The sequence below is a fragment of the Rhizophagus irregularis genome, chromosome 20, assembly GCF_026210795.1.
Source record: "Rhizophagus irregularis chromosome 20, complete sequence".
In the NCBI taxonomy this organism is placed as follows: Eukaryota; Fungi; Glomeromycota; class Glomeromycetes; order Glomerales; family Glomeraceae; genus Rhizophagus; species Rhizophagus irregularis.
The window spans coordinates 1,109,777-1,135,146 of record NC_089448.1 but is presented as its reverse complement, the minus strand read 5'-3'; the positions used below and the strand labels follow the sequence as shown (position 1 = coordinate 1,135,146).

Genomic DNA, 25,370 nt, shown 5'->3' with positions numbered 1-25,370 from the left:
GGTTAATCATTATTGTATTATATTTTATTTATAATTATAACATATATTTATATACCGCCATTTTTTCCAAAATAGGGATTTGCAACTGGGATATTGGGAAAAATATAATATTTGGAAAGAAAATTTGATTTTGTAACAATATTTGTAATATTTGAAAAAGATTTTGAAATTTCTCAAAGAAAAATTTAAGGGTATATATATTTTTTAAAAAACCTTTTGAATACATAGTGACTAATAGTAACTTATTAAAAAAAATTTAGATCATGTATGAGTCACATCTATTATATCAATTAATTTATAGTTATTTAACCTAAAACTAGTAATATTAGTTAAGCTTAATGATGACTAATAATGTATAATTGTTGGATTATAATGCATAGTCATATGATTTACTCCCATATTGGAATTTACTGTACAATAACACTATCAAACCAGTAGTGATTTCTGAAGATGATTAATTTAAAATAAAAAATTCTTTTAATTATAGTATTTGGAATAACATGGAAAATGCAGTTACATGTTTCTTAACTGGAATAGACGCATGTGTTACCATCGATTGGTGATAAGCGAAAAATAAAATATAGGGTAAATTAAAAGGTTTTACAAAGTACTGCCTCTCTCAGCAATCAATTCATAACAAAAACAATTGGTAAAATACCAGCTTTTATTAATGAGTCATAGGACACTATCTACCTATAATCATGATCATATATAGATCAGTGAAAAATCTAGATATCTAAATTGTGGCTTATCAACATATATCTAAATTCGTCCAACAAAATTTGGTAAATAAATACCCATGAAGTCATGATTTACGTGATAATATATTTTGTATATACAATGACTCATTACAGCACTATAGCACTGCGCCTTTGATATCATAGTTACCGATCAATCACGTCGCACCATAGAATTATGATATAATATGTTAGTGTGATGAACGCCAATCATTTTTGTTGACTATAAAACGATTTAGCCATTAGAAAGTGATCACGATATAATATAAAATTAATGTTATGGTTCAAAGTTCAGTGTGAAGAAATGGCCTTAGCTAATTTATACAAAATATCTGTTTTTCAAAACGAAAATGTGTGATTCAAAAATTAAATTACAATAAAAATATAAGAAACGTTCATCAAGATGAAACAACAGGTCCAGTTATTCAAAAAGTATTATCATATCTTATTATTGAAATGGCAATTGAATTTATGTGATGAAATTAGGAATTTCTACAGTTCAAAAAAATTGCTTTGGGCGTGATTCATAATTATCTTCTTAAATCCATATTATTTATTTTCAGTATAAGTGATTTGGATTTTAATGCTATAACTCTGGTCTAATTTATAATGCTGGCCAGAATTACGAAATTCATGAAATAGTTGTGAGATTCGAAGTCACGTAACAACCACGAATTACCGTGCGATGTTAACTGTTGCAAGGACAAAATTTAGTTAGTATTAAAATAGTTTGGAGGCGCAGCTTTATAGTATTACAGTCAGAACTCGATATACCGATATTCGATATACCGATACATTATTAAAAACTTGATATACCGATAAAATTTTACATTCCCACTATATGTGAGGACATATAAATATCGGTATAATTTGATATAACGATATTTTTTAAATTTTTTCTTATGAGTCCCGACATATCGTTATATAAAGGTTTGACTGTAGTTGGTTTAGGTCCACCATGACCCTAAACTGCTGAAGAAGCTCGTACACCGTATTACTGTACTTAGTAAATTTTAGTACAATGGCCATATTTCGTACATTAGTACAATTTCGTTGTTTCTGTGAAAAGGTTTTTTTTTGTATTATAATAAATAGTATAATAACTTTTATAAAATTAATACGTAATATTATCAATTTGTTCGATCGATATTTTCATCAATAGTTTTTATTTGTTAGTAACGCGCATTTCTTTTATTATTTATATGTATAAATATAAAAAATAAATTCGAAATACATATTACATAGTAGTATACGAGTATACACTATCTACTAATCCTATATCAATTATGGGCGTACTATGATAAATATATACTAAACTACTAGAAATAAATAGTTGAGCGACATGAAAAGAATACGTGAAGAGACGATATAATTTTCTATAGATAACTAAATTAACTAATCTAATCCCCATGATAAAGGCAAATACTTTGTTCACGTGGCACGTTTTCGTCCCACAGAAAAAAAATTAGAAAAATCCAGCTTGATCTTGCTTGGACAATTTTGATAATCTTGATGCGAACTGCGCATTGGTTTCAGCCACTCCTTTAATTGTTTTCGTTAATTGTTGTCATTCCTCCTTTAGTAGATGAAAAATTAGTGGTAGAGACAATATAAGGTATAGGAAGGACTTTCTTCAAATGAGCCGAATGAAGAGACAACCCCAGTAGTCAAATTAACTTTGCTAAAAAATTATGCCACGCCTGATGTGGTGATGGAAATAATAAAAGAGTACAGGGACGACAAGATAATAAATAAGGGTACCAACGATGCTTGTTGTTTCGTTAATTTTCTTGGAGTTTTGTGTGTTTTTAAAAATTTCCAAGCAATATTTATATCCTTTTCTAGATACATGTTGATTGATCACTTTGATAACCTCGTTAAATATAGCTATGTAAACTAATTTCTTATCTACATTCGCTCATCGTTGCTAATCCCATCTCTCTGTACGGTACTTGTTCATAACGTATATGTCGGTCAATTGATTTCGTCGTCACTTAATTCTTTATATACTGTACCTACCATTTATATTTCATCAATAGTTAATCATCATACAATATCAAATATCAATAGTTTATTTACGTACAAATGTACAATATTGAAACGATAAATATTTACTTGAGATATCTACAATATTCATAGTAAAATTTCAATATAGATCAATCAACTAAATTTCCACTATCCATGAATTAATTTCTAGCAGCAAGAGTAAAAGAAAGAGTTTAGTTCTATGTAAACATGATCTGCGTTAGCCGTACGATATTTACATTGGACGTTACCTCGTGACATTAACCAATATAAGGTATTGAGTAAAATATGACAGTACGCTAACGCAACTTGGTACGTACGTGTGTTTTTTTTGTTCGTACGTACATTTACAGCTAATCAATTTTTTTGTACTAGTACGTACGAACAAAAAAAAAACACACGTACGTACCAAGTTGCGTTAGCGTACTGTCATATTTTACTCAATACCTTATATGAGTATATATACACCACTATAAAGTACAGTACGTATTAAATTGCACTGAGTACAATTTCCAACCTGCGTGCAACTGTTATAAAATGTGAGGATGCCAAGTAATTTTCCCGAATAATTGCTAATTAGTTTCGATCAATTCGATTTTGGCCTATACCCGGGTACATTTAAGGATGCCCTTTTCTGTCTGATACACGCTATATTTCTCATTTTTAGAAAAATTAATACAGCAAAATATTTACGTATCTTTTCATAAATAAATAAAATGTTATATGTTTAAAATTGTTGTATTACATAATTAATGATTTTTAACCTTAATTTACGTTGTTAGTATATAAACGATAAATTGATTAATTTTATTTAGAAACATACTAATCTGTCATATGCCAATGTGAGTTTTTTAGGACTTTTTTTCATGGTAATTCTATACATGAAATATTATTATATATTATAATGTATGGTTGATTTCCCGTGAAATTATTATTAAAGGTGCAAGTTGTATGTACATAAATATGGAGTCTTCAATGCACATGATGTTGGATCAAATTTTATATATGTATTCAATATGTGCAACTATCATCATTTTCGCCATGTTACGTCATTTATTGCCGGATATCCGGCAATAAATGGTGTAACGTGCCGAATATGAGCAAAATGGTTCGAAAAAAAAAGTTGAGGTCGGAGATCTGCAAGATATTGGCCTAATCTGAATCGTTTTTCAGCCCCGGTCAGCATTAATTGTTTTACGTAGTAAGTACCCGTACATAAACTCTATTATTCAATCCATACTATATGTATGATGATCATCTCTGTCTTTTTTTTTTCTCTACAGATTTTGGAAGGTTTTTTAAACAGTTTTTTTTTCTATTAGCAACACTATTGAGCTCATAAAGAAAAGTACATAGATTGAATATACTGTATGATAAATCATATCCCCTTTACCTGTCAACATTTCTTCTAACGCTGTGGTACTATCTAACGTCTACTATAAAATTATTTTTGTAACAAAAGTTTTGTATAACGATTCTAAGAAATTTCTGCAGATCACACAAATTAGATATAAATTTAGAAAATCTTTAGTTAAAATTATTATTTCGGTTTTATAATTGTTCGTAAAATAACTTTATTAATAAAGTACAATAATATTCAGATTTGCCACGAACGACGAAGGATAATAAAAAAAATCTAAGTTCGATCGAAGAAACTTAAATAAATAAAATAAACGAAGAAAAAAACATTAAAATTATCGATTAAAAAACGAAATAAATAGAATAGGAAAAAATTATTTAAATGCCTAAATGCCGTAAAAAAAACCAAAAAGTTGATATAAGCGTCACATGATATTAAAATCATGTGACTTAGACTTCCGTTCAGTCTTCATTCTTCAAACATGATATAATTATCATAATCTATATAATCTCTATCAGTTAAACCCAAAATACCTTCAGATGGGTAATTGGTATCGTAATTAGGACCATAATATGTAGGAATTTCTCCATTATCGAAGAATGAATTATCAAACCGATGTGTATTAAACTGTTCATAACACACGATACAAATCCTCGAGTTTCCACTAAATGAGCTGCATAGCATACAGTGATCGTAGCTATTCATTGAATCAAACTGATATAGTTGTTCTACACATGTATTGCATATCTCAGAGTTTTCGATAGATATGCCACAAGCTGCACAGCTGTTTTGTACTTCCTTCGTTTGACTTGACGTCTGTTCAACGTCCTCGGTCACATCACGATTAATTTCATAAATTAGTCTATACCGGTTTTTTTCCTTATCCGGTAATTCATTCCACTTATCTCTAATTATCCTATTATAATCACACATTGGCATTCTATGTGGCCTAAGATGCATCATTTCGTCCCGGTATAGAAAAAAAATATTCTTAGGTTTTTTCTTTTTCAGTGATGATTTTTTCTTGTTGGAGGTACAAGAAATGACGTATAATTCATTGCTGTTGTTCATGATGAATAAATGATTTACTTAAAAAATTAAAAATCATTTATTGTTCAATTGCGAAAACACAAATGAAACAAGCGTCGTTTTTATACTTTAAAAATAATATTGAAGGATCATTTATCATATTTGGATTTAATATTGCGGGAATAATAAATCCGAGTATGTCATAGTATTCAAGCGGAGTTCTAGTTCCCTTTCTCTTTTTACATTCATCATTGTACATAACTTTTTTTTAGTTAATTAATAAAAATTGCCGAATATTTTGGAAAATAAACAAAAAATATTATTATTAAAATGTTTGTTTCGATCATACTATTTGAGGGGAAAAAGGTGGAGAAATACTTTTTTATGTTAATAGGACTTAATTGTATTTACTAATTAGGGAACCAAAATTTTATTATTGTAAATTAACATCAACAAAGAAATTCGTCCAAGAAAAGTTATGTCGTGATACAACAAAAAGAAAATATTTTTCTCCTCATCGAATATTCCATCATAATTCACAATTTCGGTTGAACATCATACAATATTAGCTTTTCCATATAAAGTAATACAATAATTTATTATTGTTTCGTATACTAAAACACAAATTATGAAGTAATCGGTGTAAATTATCCTATGATAAATAAACATTGAAAATTAGAATGTAAAGAATTAAGTTATTTTAACCGTGATTTTATTTTATCTTTCACAGCCTCGGGTTAAGAAAATTACATACGTAAATAATATCCGAAAATTCTTTGACAATTACCATTCGTAGAAATCTTAATTTATTTTTGTGATAATTAATAACTTTCGGCGGTTAACGAAATTAATATCAAACAAATTTTTCCTTATTTAGGCTAATATAATAAACTAGTTATAACCTTTTAATAATTCCTAATGTGATTATTATACAAAGGCCGAACACGAAATTTTGGCTATTTTTCTCATTGCAAAATTTGTATTTATGAAAGGAATAATTTTTGAATGATATATAGCCAAGATTGGCTCAATGAAGGCTGAATATGAAATTATCACAGCCAAACATTTTAACAAAAAGTTACAATGTCGTGTAATTATTATTGTTTGAATTTTTTGAATGTATAATTTTCACCTAATAACTACAGCAATCTAATCGAGATTAGCATTGGATGGTCATACAAGTACACAATTCTAACCATACGCGGATCTAAAAAAAAGGTTTTTGATTGGACAGGATGGTGATCACATGATTAAGTGAATTAGATATGAAAGTATATTTTACTCAAAATTAGTAGTAAATTTCCTTTAAGAGAATAGAAATTATTACTTTCATTGATGACGACATGATACATTGTTAAAATTCCTTTTTTGACGCATGTATGACACAAGCCACCCGTTAAAGAAAAAAAGAAAAAGATAATCGTTCATTTCTGATCTTTTAAATTATTTCGACTGATTGTTCTGGTGAATTTACCACCTAATAGATTGCTGAAATGATAATTTTTTTTTCTTACAAATTTTTCAAAATTGTAATTTTTTGCAATATTTTATTACCTTAATTTAATAATATACTTCAAAAAATATTAAATTTAAGATTTTTTTCGTTACAACACAAAAAAAAATTTTAGCTATTGATAGATGTTCCGAATTTTCAAAACTATAGCATTTAAAATATAACAAATACTGGTACTTACTAGGAGATTTAACCGTTGCACAAGAAAAATATTAACCGAAGATTATTTTCTTTAGAAAATAATAAAGAAGTTATACATAAAAAAAAATAAATAAACAAAGATATAATGATGATATTAATATGAGCTAGTATTTAACTATATATAATTAGTATTTCAAAACCCGCTGGTATATATATTCGTATTCATTCATTTATTTGTTTATTTATATTGACTTAATTAAAAAAAAAAAAATTTTTAACCGGTTAAATAACTATTGACCAAGTCTTAACAAGTCAATTAACCAGTTATTATTAATTACTTTGTGAAACTTGAATATTCGATAATCGATAATAACATTCTAAGGAGTAATTTCTAATTATTCGATCCTCCATTTGGATTGTTTGGAAATATATTTTTAACGGTTAATTTAACCAGTTAAATTAACCGTTAATTTAACCAATCGATAAGATCTTAACCAGAATTAACCCGGTTTGAACCGGTTAATTTTAACCGGATCAAAGCTTACCCAAGTATCCCAAGTATTTAGGTATGATGAATAAACGTATAAAAAATTTTTAGATCTCAATTTCATTTAACCGTAAAGAAAAAGAACTGATCTTTTACAACCTTTTTCTATCTATCTAGTTCTTGTTACTTTTCGATATTGTATTATACATTTTATGTACTGTACCGTTCGACTATTATACTTTTATATATATTATGATAAGTAAATTATAAGTAGATAACAAAGAAGATAACAGAAGGAATAGTTTTTAACTAATAAAACATATTTTTAAGAAATATTTGCAAATTTGCTGACGTTAGCTTGAAATTTTTGAAGAATAGCATATTTATTATTCTTTAAGATAACCTTATTTGTTAGGAAAAAAAGCAAAGACAACAGGGTAGGGGGGTTGAAATATCACCGAATTGCGAATCTAAGATCGAAATTTAAAGTTTTATTGTATGAGTTACAAAAAATTATTTTCAGGTATGATTGTCACTGTGAAATAGGTCGTAACATTAACGTTAAAGTATAACGTAATACCCTTCACTCATTCAGTCATTCTTCTAATTCTCCTTATGCGCTTTGAATTTTTGCTGCAAATGAAGAAAGAATTCATATCCGATTTATTTTTGATAATAAACGATGCAGTAGGCACATTTACTTTTAGACGAGACGCTTATCTCAGATTTCGAAGATGTATTAGTCTACGTACCATTAGTGGTTTTCGATGTCATATGACTTTGATCGGAACGGTTTTCGAGGACGCATTCTCAGGCAAGATTTTTCTGTCTTGAAAACTTCGGTTACATTATTCAGGAAACTCGTCTTATCCGAAATCGAGGTGTTCGCTTGCGCCTCCGATGTATTAGGGGATTAAGGTGGTCCGTAATGACGTAAAACTATTCTTTATGATTTTATTGGATGATTATTTTATAATAAGGGATTGGATTAGTAATGTGATTTATCATATTATTTTTATTATTAGAAAAGATCTACGTATTCGTGTTATTGGTCTTGAACGAATCATTTATATGGTTTATCATATTAAGGGATTATTTTGTCTTTATTTATATTTTAATGGGAGTTTATTTAGAATTTAGTATCACTTCAAAAGGTATAAATATACCTTAAATTCAAGTAATTTAGAAATGAATTAATTAGATCCACTACACAATTATTCGATTGGTCGATTCTTTTTGCCTTTTTCTTATGATGAAAAAGTGCCACATTAATTATTTTTGATTAATGGTTTATTGGGTTATTAATAAGGTAAATTATTGCAGTTTGATTTTTAAGATTTTAGAATTAGGATTAGTTAATTTTACTATATTTTATTATGGAACTCGGGATGTATTACATTTAATAAAGGATTATTTTTGTAGCTTGTGATGGTAAAACGTCTTTTTGACGGTACAACATGTGATCATCAAAATCGGATCACCTGAAATGCGCAGAACTTGTAATAATGACATAAGATAATGATGTGCAAAGATTTCAAGACATTTTTTTAAAAATATGGACGGAAAACATTTGCAACAACCAAGCCCATAGAAGTCTCATTGAAATAGTTAAACTCATTGAGAATCACCACGGTAGAGATAAAATAACATCGAATCTCCATCTTTCGCTGCATTTGCCGATGGTATCACAAGATTTAGGTAAGAAAGTGTTTCTACACCGTTTCTTTGTTGACATATTAACAAGTCAGTATATCCTTAGATTATTATTATAACACGTTTCTCAATCTTGTAAAATTCCTTGAAGTGTTAGTTACCATTGTGAAACTGTTGGAAGTGTGCAAATACGTTATTCGAATCAAAGCATCTCCCTTTCAAGAAAAAGAATTGGAAAACGAACAGAAATTTCACAGTGTTGTAATGAAATTTACAGTAACCTTAAATGATGCCACCTGTTTCAATAAATGAAAAAAATCGAGACCTTGAGGAAATAAATGTCAAGCCTGGACTGCTTGACGAAAATTGAACCTTAATAACGAGAAATGGAGATTTCTTAAAGACAATAATGAGAAATGGCATGTTCTTAAATGATAAAGTAGAATATAAAATTCGATATATTAAATTCTCAATCCAAAAAATTGGTAAGATTTTGTGAGTCACATTTTTCTATGTTGATGGTTTTGTACAACGTCAGCAGTTGTTAGCAAAGTGTCAATTCAAGTCCAAGAAAAGTTTAACAATTTTACCAATAATTTTAAAAACATTGCAACAAAATTGGCTGAATTGGCTGAAAATATTTTTCAGTCTGTAAGTGGAGAAATGAACAAAAAAATTAACAAAGAAATATCAAGATGAAAAGAATTACGTTTTCATGTTGAATTATTTAAAGTTCATTAAATTTAAGTAGAAGTCAAGGGTGAAAGTGGATTTCTAATTTTTTATTAGCTGATCAATCAAATCAAAGTTATTAGATGTCATTATGAATGCTATATCGATATGGATAAGTAAAAATCTTTTGAATAATAAACATCTCCTTATTTCGTTTTTATAATTGGTGGCAATTATAGCTTTTAAGTGGAAAACTTTTGGAAGAGGTTACTATTATCTGATCTGGCTATTCTATACAATTTTCTATGTTTGTTATTCATTAGCTTCTACATTAGAACAAAAGTCTATCTCTGATTTTTATTTTAAATTACTTTTTGTAATTTCCATTATATTTGGTGAGAAATTTTTTAAAGTTATCTTTGAAATTATCCTTCTCTTTAAATGAAGTAACACGAAAAATCAAGAACCTAAAAATCATGCCAATTACAGGACTGAACTGCATAAATTACATATCGATATAGCTCGCACTTGCTCGTACTCATCCTTATTTTTCAAATTTATAATGTAGTACACAAAAAGTTTTAATCCATTCTTTATTTATTTTCTTTGTATAATTGGATAATTGAAATTTATTGCTAACAATCCATAATGTTATTGCTTAATAAAAAATTTAATTTGGTCTCTTGCTATATAATGCACTTACATAGTACATACATTATAAGTTTATAACAATACTTCATTTTTCTGATATACGTACATCCCGTATAAGTTAAAAGGATAAAATACACATAATTTTTGGTGCCTGAAGCATGAAAAACAAAGCCTTACCAAATCCTCCGATTTTAAGCCTATAACTTATGGAACTGAACTGGCAAAATTAGAATAGTTTATTGGTTCCAAAAAAAAGATTTCAGCGGAATCAAATCACTGTTGATGATATTGATGATAGTTCTGGAATCTGGACTGCAGTAAGTAAAAATACTAAAAAAAAATTTACACTTAAACTAAATACAATACTGCGCCCACAATTAATAAATTCACTAAGTTCAGACGCTATGATGTAAAGTGTGTGTTTTGTACTAAACCCTGTATAAGTTACTAATTATAGGAAATCGAATGGATGCTCGAACCCAATTTTTCATATCCTTTCTGAAATAACAATTTCTGGTTTTTGTCATACCATACTTCAAGAAGGAAAATTACATTATCCAGACAAATGGATCATCACGATTAACGATGTCCTCAAGTTTTTCAACATCTTTATACCAAATGGTTTCATGAACAGAAGCTGAGCTGCACCTCCAACGCAATTTGATATTTTTCGAAAGAAAGCATTAAGCTCTATGCCTCCAAGATGAGTTTTTCAAGCAGAAAAAAGTATATTGAGGATTGATAGGTTTTAAAAAGATTGCAGAGTTAAACTTGATATACTTTTTGTAAATAGGTATTTTTTTTAAAAAAAATAAAAATGTATAATCCATTCAAGAAGGAGGGTTGAAAAGTTCATCAAGTAAAAAGACGGCCGAACAAAGTTACAGTAAATGAAGAGGATGCATTACGCAAAATAAATTCTTTTAATTAAAAAGAGAATCACAGCGATCGGCATTACTAGAACTAATGAAACTTTTATTTTATTCACTGAAAAATACAATCATAATGAGTAAAAAAAAAGAAATATTCTTAAATTCTGGTTAATTCTGGTTATCTTTATTTCTAAAATATGCCAATCGAAGATAGATCAATTTTGATGCATAATGAACACCACTTTAATTAATGATCTTAATTTCGGCCAGAATTAACGTCATAATTCCCGCTGGAATTAATATAATTTTCATCAACAATCTGCAAATCATGTGACTTTTGGTACATTTTTTTTTCTACTAAGTGTCACTCATAATCACCATACTAATTTTAAAAATTGCGAGTGATTAATAGCTGAGTTTATAAATGACCGGGAATCTTCATTTACTTATTTCCCAGCATTATATAGATAGCCGCAAAATTACTAATTTTAGTTTACAGTAAAATAGTTAAGTTTAAAATAGTTAATATTTAATGAGTGGCACGCTCCAATGGATTACTCATTTATTTCACGGGAAGGAGAACATTAGGGATTTTTTCACTTTGGGAAAAAACCCTATTGTTCCTAACTCCTCATGAAATAAATAATACTAATTAAATTTGTGTGACATAATGAGTTGTGTGTATCTTGAAAGTTTATGTAAATCAAAGGTGACGAAAAATGACGTTTAATATTCAGTTAATTTTTATTTAACAAAAAGTATTTTATAATTATAATTATTAAATAATTTTTAACTCTAATTTTTATTATTGTACCAATTCTTTTACATATCAAACACAAAAATAAAAATTAGATTAATTTGAATTTGTCGTATCCATATAACGGAAATACGATGAAGGATTTATTAAAAGTAATTTTATTACTTAAAGTGTTAAAAAATGAGAACGTATCAAAGAATAAAACTAACATGCTGACGAGTATCATGAATCCCTATAAAAAAATCGGGATACGTTTTTTATAAAGTTTTTATACGATTTTTTTTCCTTAGAAATAATGTATCATAATAGGATACGGAAAAATGCACAATTCTGTATCACTAAAAATATGGTTTGGATACGGAATTTGCACTGAATTCATATGGAATTTACATGATTTGATCACTGATTTTATCACGAAATTTATACGATTTGGTCACTGAATTTACTATTTGTATTACAGTTTATTATAATATATTTACATAAATCTAATTTTACTTTATTAAATTAAATAAAAAATAAAAAATAAACAAAATACAAATACATTATGAAAATTCCCTCCTTATTAAAACCACCTATTGCAACCAAAATTATCTATAAGTTCAGGTTCATTTGGAGTCAAACAACCTAAAAAAAAGAAACATAAGAACGTCTAACTTAATTGGAAACAAAACCCCCCTTCATATAGTATCTGCAATCGTCCAAGTCACCAAAGGTCAGCATTCCTACAAAAAAGAAAGAGAACTCCAGAATTTCTGACCTACATAAATGAAAAGAATCTGAACCCAACTTACAAAAAAAAAAAAGAAAATTTGAACTGATCTAAAAAAAGAAAAAAAATCCTAAACAATCCTACAAAAAGGAAAGGACTCCCAAACTGATCTACAAAAAAGAAAAAAGAAACTGAATCTTCTCACAAAAAAAAATCTGCTGGCCTATGAAATAAAAAAAGGGATATAGAGTATATAAATAAAAAAGAAAGGGAATAAAGAATAAATCAAAAAAAAATATTTTTTTAAAAAGAGAGTAACGAAGTTAGGAAAGTTAAAAAAAAAATTTTTTTTTTAAAGGAAGGACGTCAAAGTTAGAAAAATAAAAAATTTTTATAAAGAGGAAATAGAAATAGAAAGAAGAAAATTTTTTTAAAAAAAAAGAAGTGTGGGAATAGTGGGAATAAAAGAATAAAATCAAAAAAAAATTTTTTTTTTAAGGGAGTGACGAAAAAAAATTTTTTTTTAAAGGAGAGTGATAAAAAAAAAAATTTTAAAGTGAGGTACGAAAAAAAATTTTTTTTTAAAAGGGGTGTGATGAAAAAAGAAGAAAAATTTAGAAAAAATAACAAAAATAAGACAAGAGAAAAGAGAAGGAAGGGAAAGACAGAAAGATCAAACTCATCAAAGTAAGGGTTTATATAAAAAACAAAAAACGTATCATAACAAAACAATAAACAATCACGTGATCTCGTGTTATGATACGAGATTTTTGTAAAATTATTTTCTAAAAATATTAAGTTTAAAAATTCCGTATACATTCTGTATAATTAATTTTTTCCGTATACATTAGTTTTTTTAAAAAATGTTCAAAAATGAATTGCTTATTAAATATACGGAATTTGTATACGGAAACTATAGAAATGTACATAAAATGTATACAAAACGTATCCTTTCCGTATACATATTTCTTATAGGGAATCAGTTTCATTGATTCTTTTATCTGTTATTTGACAACTATAACATATTTTGGATATTCTATCGATTGATTACATTCTTTTTGTTTATTAAAAAGGCCTGGTACTGCATAATTTAGGACGGCTATTTATTTATAGAAAATTTAAAGTTATCACAAACACCAATGCAATGTTCATAATCAGAAGTAGGAGGAAATTAGACTTATTGATAAGACAATAAAGGTGCTAATATTGAAAAAGCACTCGAAATTATATTAGAAATTGTGAAATTAGAGTATAAACAGCAAAATTAACACAACAATCAAGTCTATTCTATATATGAAATGAAATTTTTGCATTCGCCTAATTTAATATCACATATCGGCGGATTTGTTTCATCACATGTCATTTGCTACAACAAATAAAAATAAATTTTGTTTCAAAAAAACAATTTATTATAGAAATGAGAAAACCTTCTCTAATTAATTTACTATGTTCGGCTGATATGTGATGAAACAAATCCGCTGATATTTTTTAAAATTTCCTTTTTAGAAAATACGAACAGATGATACGGTACGTCAGTTACTCAGTATACATTAAGGTTGCTCCTCTATTGATAAATACTTTTCATTCTGGCTAAGATTAAATTCATACAAATCAATGTATATTATTCAAATAAATAAATTTATATATGGCAGCGGCACGTAAATGTACTATCAGAGGAGCAGCTGCGCCATATAGCATTACGAGGATTTTCATTAAATTCCTATTTAATCACATGATCTTGCTCATCATAGCTTAAAATGTTTGGACCATGTCTCTTGTATTAAAAATATATAAGCCACAAACGTATTTTTCTCTTTCAATTGCCAAAATCTTTTTTTTTCGCATGGAAATAGGAATTTCCCAATTTAGGTCACTGACCATCATATAATGACTAATTTATACCCAGTTTTTCCTTATTCAGGTGACTTTAGCCGGTATCACTATTAACCACAGTGGCGCAGAATGCATTAATTTCTATTTTATGCTATTATGTTGTATCTAAAATTGGTACACATCATATTTCATAAACTATAAGTAATCAATCTTTTTTTTTAAAAAGAAAAATCCTTCGAATTTTTAAATTTATCTATCAATAATTTTTGAAATAAAAAATAAAAGAAACTTAAAATATTTTCATTTTGCTCTCAAATTAAAATCAAGTAAATCAAGTATTCATGAATATTAACCGCGATCTGCATTAATTTCTATTTTATGATGTTACTATATTGTATACTCTGTAAAAAAGTCAATCCATTTTTTATATTCCATCTTTTCCATAAAAGGCTCATACTTCTGGAATTAATAACCTTATATCACAGAATTTATCGAATTATTTACATTTTCCGTGAATGGATCCGTGAAAGGCTCATTTTTACAGAGTTTTTACAGAAATAACGGATAAATTTTTTTATGGGGATATATGAAATCTAAATGAGTACACATCAATATTTCGCAATCAATCTTATTTTTCTAAAAAAAATCCTTCAAATTTTTTGATAACACCTATCAATAATTTTTGAAAGGGAAAATAAAAGAAACTTAAAATATTTTCATTTTGTCCTCAAATTAAATTTGAATAGCTATGCCATATTAGAATTACGTGGATTTTCATGTAATAATTATATAACTATTTAATCACATAATTTCGCTTATTGTCATTTGTGTCTGGCATTTTATGTACAACTTAAAATGGTTTAAACAAATAGTTTCAAACGTTTCGGAATTTTCCAAACTATATAAGCCACAAAAATATTATTTCTTCCGATCAAATATAAAATAATTTCCCAATTTAGGTCACTGACCGTTACATAATGTAGATGCATAATATTGGTATCACTATTAATCATGGTCTGCATTAATTTCTATTTTATGATACTACTATGTTGTACATGTGAAATCTAAATGAGTACACATCATATTTCACAATCAATCTTGTTTTTCTAAAAAAAATCCTTCAAATTTTTTGATAACATCTATCAATAATTTTTGAAAGGGAAAATAAAAGAAACTTAAAATATATTCATTTTGTCTTCAAATTAAATTTGAACAGCTGTGCCATATAGAATTACGTGGATTTTCATGTAATAATTATGTAACTATTTAATCACATGATTTTGCTTATTGTCATTTGTGTCTGGCATTTTATGTACAACTTAAAATGGTTTAAACAAATAGTTTCAAACATTTCAGAATTTTCCAAACTATATAAGCCACAAAAATATTATTTCTTCCGATCAAATATAAAATTATTTTCCCAATTTAGGTCACTGACTGTTACATAATGTAGATGCATAATATTGGTATCACTATTAAACCGCAGTCTGCATTAATTTCTATTTTATGATTCTACTATGTTGTATACTGTAAAAAAAGTCAATCCATTTTTTATATTCCACATTTTTTCCGTAAAAGGCTTTATATCACAGAATTTATCGAATTATTTACATTTTCTGTGAATGGATCTGTGAAAGGCTCATTTTTACAGAGTTTTTACAGAAATAACGGATGAATTTTTTTATGGGGATATATGAAATCTAAATGAGTACACATCAATATTTCGCAATCAATCTTGTTTTTCTAAAAAAAATCTTTTGATAACATCTATCAATAATTTTTGAAATAGAAAATAAAAGAAATTTAAAATATTTTCATTTTGTTCTCAAATTAAATCTGAACAGCTGCGCCATATAGAATTACGTCATGGAATACTATTAATCACATGATTTCACACATCATCATTTGTGTTAGGCATTTTAAAATGGTTTAAATGAATAGTTTCAAACGTTTCTGAATTTTCCAAACTATATAAGCCACAAAAATATTATTTCTTCTGATCCGATATAAAAAATCGCATGGCAAATAGGATTACCCAATTTAGGTCATCATAATATTAGTATTACTATTTAACCGTGGTCTGCATTAATTTTTATTGGGTCACGTTTAACTCACCGACAATTACTTCACCGACAATCATTTCACCGACAAACGTTTCACCGACAAATATTTCACCGACAGGTTATTTCACTGACAAATGTTTCACCGACATATATATATAATTTTTTTTTTCTTTTTGTTAATAACGCAAAATACTGTATATATAAAATTAAATATAAAATTTTATAAATATTTACATATATCTTTATAACTTTTGTATGAAATAGGGGAAATTTTTTTTTGTTAGTAACATGTGTTTCTTTGTTAGATTTAATACAAAAAAGCTACTATTAATAACCCGAACAAAGGAAACTTTTTAATATTATCTTTATTTGGTAATTATTAATATGTACATAGCCACAATTTTTTATTACCGTAGACTTTTATCCAATATTGATAAACTTTTTATCCATCTTTTTAAATAAAATCATCCGTGAGAATATCAAGAAAAATTATTATTGTTATTAGGAAGTATAATATAAAATTAACCATTTTTTTTATTCTCACTAAATTTTCTTCTTTCATTAAAGAAATGGATATTTGCGAGATTATTCCTTCTATTCGTAATAAACATAAAATTAATGTTCATGGCTTTATTATGGTCAAAGACAAAAACAGAAATTATATGTACTATTGGTATTGTGAAAAGCGAGATATGTTAAACTGCAAAGGATGAGCAACAACAATTTTAACTGAAGATCAGATTCATCTTGTAAAAGCTACTGACCATAATCATGCCGCTGAAGCCAACCAAGTTAAAGTTATAAAAGCTATCAAATTATTAAAAGAGAGGTCTCAACAATCAAATGACAATCCCGTACAGGTTATCCAATCTATTGTAGCTGGCACTTCACAAGATGTCTACCCGTATCTTCCATCATGTGATGCTCTTCGTCAGACGGTTAAACGAATTTGACACATTGATTATCCAACAGAACCGCAATTATTAGATCAACTTATCATACCCGAAAATATGCGAAAAACCTTAAATGGTTCATTCTTTTCTTTATTTTTTAGGTTCAGGTGGGCTGCACCTCTTAATATATTAATCGATAGATTGAGTGATCTTGAGCGATGAAAGGGCTAAATGTTCTATGGATTATAAAGGTGCCAGGATATTGAAAAAGCTAAAAAAGAGGAATGAATTGACTGGCTATACTCATCTCATGACTCCACATGAAGTCGCTGTAATACAAAGGTCAACAGACGTTATTACTCAAGAATGATTATAAGAATTGCTCAAGGCGCAGGCCGAGGAACTTACCAAGAATTTCCAGGCGCAATTTAAACAATTACAAGCATCTAAGCCAGTTCGTAAACTACCAGTCTATAGACAACAGATTAAACCTGTTTCTATGGATTACAAAGGTGCCAGGATATTGAAAAGGCTAAAAAAGTTCAGATTTCTTAATTAAGGATTTAACCGTAGGCGAAGAAAAAGTATTGATTTTTACTACTACTTCTAATATTAAATATTTAGCACAATCAAACTTTTGGCTTGCAGATGGAACTTTCAAAACAGTTCCAACAATTTTTAGACAATTGTATACAATACATGGAAGTATTGGAAGCAATGAAAATTCACAAATAATGCCGTTGGTATATGCTTTATTAATGTCAAACAAATCTGAAGTAGCTTACAGAGCTTTATTTCAAGAATTAATTGACTTCGGTTATGAAGGACCCCGGAAAATACTTATATAGGTAAGGTCCCAAAAATATTTTTTATTAGTAGCTCTAAGCACAGGTTTTTACTATGATCGCTAAGCATTGTTGATATCTAACCTTAAAAATTATATAAAAATAAGCAAATCAATCTTCTAACCTAATTAAATTTTTATTATAACACATATAATTTATAAAATATATTTATTAATTAATATATTTTATTAAATCCAATTTTAAATATGTTGTGAAGCTAAACTAAACATAATATACAAGTAGATTAATAATATTCAATTAATAAAGTTAATAAATAGTAAGAGAAAAATTCGAAATTAATACTATTACAAATAAAAAATGTAAATTTCTCCATAAGTATTATACTTACACCCATAAAAATTAATATGTAGGTAGTTTCGACCTTGCTGAACAATTTTCAATTATTAATTTAGAAAGTCGATTTCATTTGACCAAAGGGGTGTAATTACGCTCTGAAGTTGTAAACGGATAAATGAAAAATTCAGAAGTTAGTACCGTTATGAAAAATGCACTTTTCTACATAAGTATTATACCCACACTCATAAAAATTAATATATAAGTAGTTTCGACCTTGCTGAACAACTTTCAATTAATTTAGAAAGTCGATTTCATTTGACTGAAGTGGTGTAATTACGCTCTGAAGTTATAAACGAAAAAGTGAAAAATTTAAAAGTTATTACCATTAAAAAAAATATGCTTTTCTATATAAATATCATACTTAGCCTTATGAAAATTAAAATACAAGTAGATTTAACTTGCTGAATAACCTTACTTAAGCATAAAAGATAATTTGATATAACCAAAGTGGTAAGTAGTGAAATTATATTTTAAAGTAAAACATATTTACAGTAATTTTATTTAACAAAATAAACATGTATAATATAGTAATTTTATATTAAAAATAATACACTGAGTTTAATAAAAATTAAAAAGATACTATTGAAAGATAATTAATAAAACATTGAAAAAAAAAACTGAAATTCCATCAAAAAAAATTTTTGTTTATGTATTTATATAAAATCGTGAAATGTAGTACAAAATTAACACTTACCGTTAGTGAAAATAAATAAAAATTAATTATAAATTCAATATATAATAATTTAAAAAGTTCTATAAATATGAAAAATAAGCAACTAGAAACTCTTAATATTTTAAAATAATACCAAAAATATGAAATTTAATTATCTTACATAGTATAAAATTTTCTTAAAATAAATTAAGCATTATAAAATTCTTATATCATAAAATTTTTCTATGTTGGCTAAGCACCTTGGTACCTTACATATATAAGCATTTTCCGGGGTTCTGGCTATGAACATGATGTTAATCTACAGCCTCAGTTTATTATAACCGATTTTGAAATTGCTGCGATTAATGCCATACGTGCTGAATTCCAAGGAGTTCAAAATAAAGGTTGACACTTTCATTTATCGCAGAATATTTATCGCAAAGTGCAAGAACTTGGCCTTACAGTTCAGTATGGAACTGACAAAACTTTCAGTTTACTCATTCGCCACATTCCTGCTCTGGCTTTTTTACCTCTGGCTTTTTTACCTTATAAAAATATACCTTTAGCATTTGATAAACTAAGAGCCATCATGCCAGAAGAAGCCAATAGCATCATGAAATAATTCGAAATCTATTACATCTGTAGTAGGATATGACAAACAACAAGAAGTGGGAATATAATCCGCTCTAATCCATTATTCCCACCCTCAATCTGGTCGGTCACAGACAATATTGAATACACTTTTCCTAGAACCCAAAACGTCGTCGAAGCATGGCATAGGAGATGGAATACATTGGTGGGTCATGCACATATAAGTATCTTCAAAATAATAAAAGAAATACAGTATGAACAAAATCAAGTTGAAAATAATATCGAGTCAATTTTGCGAGGAGTCCCATGCCCTTTACAAAAGAAAAAGGATCGGGAATGAGAAATTTAAATTCAAATAGTTTATAATGACTGGGATAATAGAGAAGTTATTGATTTCCTTAGGGAATAGCACATAATTTATCATTTTAGCTTGATTTTAATTGTTTTAAATAAATGTATTAAATGTATTAATGTAATAGGTAACAGCAATTATACTAAATTACAAGGGAAATGTAAAAAATATACAATAAAATGGTACCCAATAAAACACAATACGAATCCATTTGAAATGTTTATAAAATAAAATTTCTCAAAATAGCTTTGTCGGTGAAATATTTGTCGGTGAAACGTTTGTTGGTGAGATAACCCTATCGGTGAAATATTTGTCGGTGAAACGTTTGTCGGCGAAATGATTGTCGGTGAAATGAACCAGACCCTTTTTATTTTTATGATGTGTATATGGTAGGTACACATAAAATATATAAGCAATTTCTTTTTTTTTTTCCTTTGAATTTTTTGATATCATCTATCAATAATTTTTAAATAGAAATTAGAAGGAACTTAAAATATTTTCATTTTGCCCTCGAATTAAAATTTTTCTTAAGTAAATAATTATTTTTTTTTATTTCATTATAACTATTGGAATTTTGTGTAGTGCATAAAATCAACACAACACATCTATCGAAAGTAGTAAAATCGTCTAAAGTGGCGACTTTTTTTATCCTTTAAAGTTAGTCAATTTTCATAAATTTTTTTTATTAATCTCAACAAAGTTTTTTTTTTCTTTGAAATTTTGATTGTTCATTAAAATTTACGTATCAAATATTTATTTATTTTCTCATTCGTTTTTCACCAAATTTACCTGTTCTCAAATCAACTTACTTTAACCTACCAGGTTGATAAAAAAAAAATTTAATAATAATTTTTATTAATAAAGATAATTGTTATAATTGTTCTTGTAATCTTGTTATGCATAATCCGATTTCACATGACACATAAACATATTAATATCACGTGTTAATAATAACAATAATAAGATATCAATATAGTATGGATTCCACCAATGTACAAGATGACATCAACATAACAATTCAAATACCATCAAAACTTGTATTAGTCAATTTAAATCTTAAAACTGGCTTATCAAAAATTCGTGAAAAACTTGAAAAAAATAGTGAAGTCAAAATGAACGATACATTTTCATTTGCTATGATGATCAACGATAATAGTTTAGCAGGACCCCGGAAAATACTTATATATGTGAGGTACCAAGGTGCTTAGCCAACATAGAAAAATTTTATGATGTAAGAATTTTATAATGCTTAATTTTGAGAAAATTTTATACTATGTAAGATAATTAAATTGCATATTTTTGGTATTATTTTAAAGAAAAAATATATACATCACTTATGTGAAATCCATCACGGGTTACATGTTATCACCTGATCATCTTGTGATTTATCACATTTATATGATTATCACATCGATTTATTACTAATCAAATAAACTTTTTCTCACGAAACTTTTTTTTAACTTTCCTCTTTCTCCTAAATTATAAATTATAATGGAGCCCTCTTTTGAAAGTTTTAATACAACCACATCTGAAACACATTTGTTTAATAATATATCAAATTATCCATCGATTACAATGAGTTTACCATTAGATAATACACAGCCACCCTTTAATCAAGTATCTTCTTTACGTAAGTATCTTACTTTTATTACTAAAATCCACATAACAAAGATTAATTACATTTTTTATATTTTTATGTACAGCTCCACTTGACATTGAAGGCACTAATTTAATTCAGTATGGTGAAGCTATTTCACACCTTCAGTCATATCCTACCTTAGATGAAGGAATGAATTTTCCAAATTTTAAAATAGCTATTCATTATTGTATTGAATTTGGACGGTTTAACGGATTTTCTGTTAGGAAAAAAAGGGTTGAAAAAAACAATGATGACAGTATTAGATCAAGATGTATTGATTGTGAATATTCAGGTAGAATTAGAGATAACAACAAAATTATGATTAGAAATAAAGGATCAAAGAAAACAAAATGCTCTTGGCATATTAACCTTTTTCAGCCTTTAAATGTTAACTATGTAAAGATTACAAAGTTTGTCAATACGCATAATCATGAATTATTGCCTGATAATACTTTATTTGCTCCTCAATTTTGTGGTCTTTCAGAAGATATTAAGTCTGATATTGAACACTATGTTAAATGTGATGTTATGGATTTACCTACTATTAGATCATTATTAAAACTAAAATTTCCTAATCAATTTATGTTGTCACAAGATTTATTAAACTATATCCAAAAAATCAAGAGAGAATTTGGTAATTCAGGAAATGATGGGGCTACACTTTTAAACGAATTATTTATAATGCAAAAAAATGGTCCTTCATTTATAGTAATACCTCAAGTTGATCCTTTCATATCTCGTTTAAATGGAATTTTCTGGATGACTTCCGATTAACAAATGCTTTATAGTCGATATAATGATGTTGTTTTACATGATAATACAGCACTTACAAATCACTATAAGTGGCCATTATCTTTATTTGTTATTGTAGACTGTGATAATAAAACATGACTGATTGCATAAGCATTTGTACAAGATGAAACCCTAGAGACATATCTTTGGATTTTACAATGCCTAAAATGAACTTCTATTGAACCAGGTGTAATAATTACTGACGCAGATCCAGCGATGATTAGTGCTATCCAGCAAGAATTACCAAACACCCATCATATACATTGTATATTTCATATTCATCAAAATTTACCTCGTAAATTAAAAGGTATATTGGGAAAGGATTATTTAAAGTTTGTTAGTGAATTTTATAAAGCACGAAATTCTTTATCTGAAGAAATGTTTGAAGTTAATTGGAATAATTTAAAGAATACTTACTGTCAAACTGAAAACTATCTTCAAAATACTCTTTATAAATGTAAAGAATCTTGGGCATCTTGTTACACCCTTAAATTTTTTACAGCAGGTATATACGCGTATAGAAGGTCTCAATGGAATATTACACAGAGAAATAGAAGCTAGCATGTCTCTTACAAATACATTTCATAAAATAATTGAAAGGCTTGAGACCGAAAATATGAATAAAAGGTAGGTAAAAGTGTATAGTTAGTTTGGTATATATTGTTTAATTTTAGTATAATAATTCTAACATTGCTTATTTAGATTTTTGACGTTTAAGCATTCAAAAACACATTATTTTCAACCTCTAATGGTTACAAGTGTATTTTGGGAAGTTAATACACTATTAAACGAATGGTTATCCTCTTCCTTATGTGCAGAACATCAAAAACAAATTTGTGAAGCTTCAACTTATCATGCAAAGCTAATTGGGGACAATGATATTTTTGAATTATTACATTGTCAAGACGAATTGGATTTAGAGAATCAAATTAATCCAGAATTAATTAACAATGGAGATGAATCAACGATTGCCATATTTATTGAAGATAAGTATGAAGATAAAAAAATCTTTCTTAAAAATCTTTTACAAGAATTTAATATTGATGATATACATGAAATTTGGAAAGTTGAATCATTATTGGCTTGTTCACCAACTTCTTGTCAATATGTAGTAATCTTAAAAAATGGCTGGTATGCATGTACCTGTTTATTATTAGCTAATAGTGGAGTAATTTGCCACCATTATTTTAAAGTAATAATGTTGCAAAATTTCATATTAATATGATTCCAAAAAGATGGTATAAGGAACATTTACAATCAGATTTGATGAAAATTAATAATTCACCAGTTGTTACACTTGGTAATGAACGTAATAATGTGCATAATGTTAATAAATCAGATAGAGATCAGCTAATTGATATTGACTTTACACAAACAAATATTTTTAATCAACGCTATCAATCACCTAGTATTCAAAGACAAGCTTTTAAAAAAAATGAGTATGCTATTTTAACAGGACTTTCAAGAAAGGCTTCTCAATTAGCAATAAAAGATGGGGATGATGAATTAAAAGATTTTTTAAATAAATTTATTGAAAAAAGAAAAAAAAATCGTGAGATGCAAGAATCAAATAGGAGATTGAGAACAATTGATAATGTAGTAAATAAAAATGTAAGAAGTGCAGAAATTAATGGCAAAATTGTTTTTGAAGCTAATGGAAGAGTATATGCAACAGATGAGATTAATGAACCATTAGAACATATTGCAAAAGGTCGTCCTGCTAACAAAAGATTAAAATCTAGTATAGAAATTTCTGGAAAAAGCAGTGGTAATATTTTAGGTAAAGAAAACGCCAATAAAAAGGAATATGTATGTAGTAAATGTAAAGAAATAGGACATAATGCAAGAACATGTAAGAAGTAAATAGAAGATTTATATATTCTTACGTGCTAAAATTTAAAGTTGTTTAATAGTTGCGTTAAATAATAATTGCGTTGAATGTGAGACTTAGGGTTAGTTTAGGGTTAGGTGGTTAGGATCTATAGTAATTTAATATATAATTTGCGTTGAGCGCGAGACTTAAGGTTAGTTTAGGGTTAGGAGGTTAGGATCTATGTAGTAATTTAATATATATTTGCAACAACAAAGCAACAAAGCAATAAAAAACCTATTAAAATTTTAAAGTTGTTTGATAATTGACATTTGGTACGAGACTTAGGGTTAGTTTACACAGGTCAAAAAGTGAAAAATCAGGCACCAATCGATCACCAATCAGGTAGCTGATTGATACCTGATTGGTGACCGATTGGTGACTGATTGATGCCTAATTTTTCACTTTTTGACCTGTGTTAGGGTTAGGCAGTTATGATTTATATACATCACGGACATAAAAATTAAAATATATTTTATCACATGATTATCATGTGATATAAACGAGGGCCGTGAAATAACGGGGGTGATAAATAAATTTTTCCTATTTTAAAATACTAAGAGTTTTTAGTTGCTTATTTTTCATATTTATAGAACTTTTTAAAATATTATATATTGAATTTATAATTAATTTTTATTTTATTTTCACTAACGGTGAGTGTTGATTTTGTACTACATTTCACAATTTTATATAAATATATAAACAAAAATTTTTTTTGATGAAATTTCAGTTTTTTTTTTCAATGTTTTATTAATTATCTTTCAACATGTATAATATAGTAATTTTATATTAAAAATAATACACTGAGTTTAATAAAAATTAAAAAGATACTATTTATTTTGTTAAATAAAATTACTGTAAATATGTTTTACTTTAA

At 27.4% G+C, this 25,370-nt stretch overlaps 4 protein-coding genes across 4 annotated transcripts; 3 read left to right on the top strand and 1 right to left on the bottom strand.

The window, feature by feature from the left end:
• Nucleotides 1-4,590: 4,590 nt before the first annotated feature.
• Nucleotides 4,591-5,085, bottom strand: OCT59_012881 (uncharacterized protein; the record flags this gene model as incomplete). Its single annotated transcript, XM_025316418.2, has 1 exon — nt 4,591-5,085. One exon carries the CDS (start codon nt 5,083-5,085, stop codon nt 4,591-4,593), a length of 495 nt encoding a protein of 164 aa, XP_025180569.2.
• Nucleotides 5,086-17,120: 12,035 nt separating this feature from the next.
• Nucleotides 17,121-17,455, top strand: OCT59_012880 (uncharacterized protein; the record flags this gene model as incomplete). The annotated part of the gene is made up of 2 exons (XM_066140433.1): nt 17,121-17,175; nt 17,259-17,455. 2 exons carry the CDS (start codon nt 17,121-17,123, stop codon nt 17,453-17,455), a joined length of 252 nt encoding a protein of 83 aa, XP_066001316.1.
• A 3,714-nt stretch (nt 17,456-21,169) lies between these two features.
• On the top strand, nt 21,170-21,400 carry OCT59_012879 (uncharacterized protein; the record flags this gene model as incomplete). Its single annotated transcript, XM_066140432.1, has 1 exon — nt 21,170-21,400. The coding sequence occupies one exon, from the start codon at nt 21,170-21,172 to the stop codon at nt 21,398-21,400; it is 231 nt and encodes a 76-aa protein (XP_066001315.1).
• A 1,601-nt stretch (nt 21,401-23,001) lies between these two features.
• OCT59_012878 (uncharacterized protein) lies at nt 23,002-24,486 on the top strand (the record flags this gene model as incomplete). The annotated part of the gene is made up of 2 exons (XM_066140431.1): nt 23,002-23,147; nt 23,859-24,486. 2 exons carry the CDS (start codon nt 23,002-23,004, stop codon nt 24,484-24,486), a joined length of 774 nt encoding a protein of 257 aa, XP_066001314.1.
• Nucleotides 24,487-25,370: the final 884 nt, after the last annotated feature.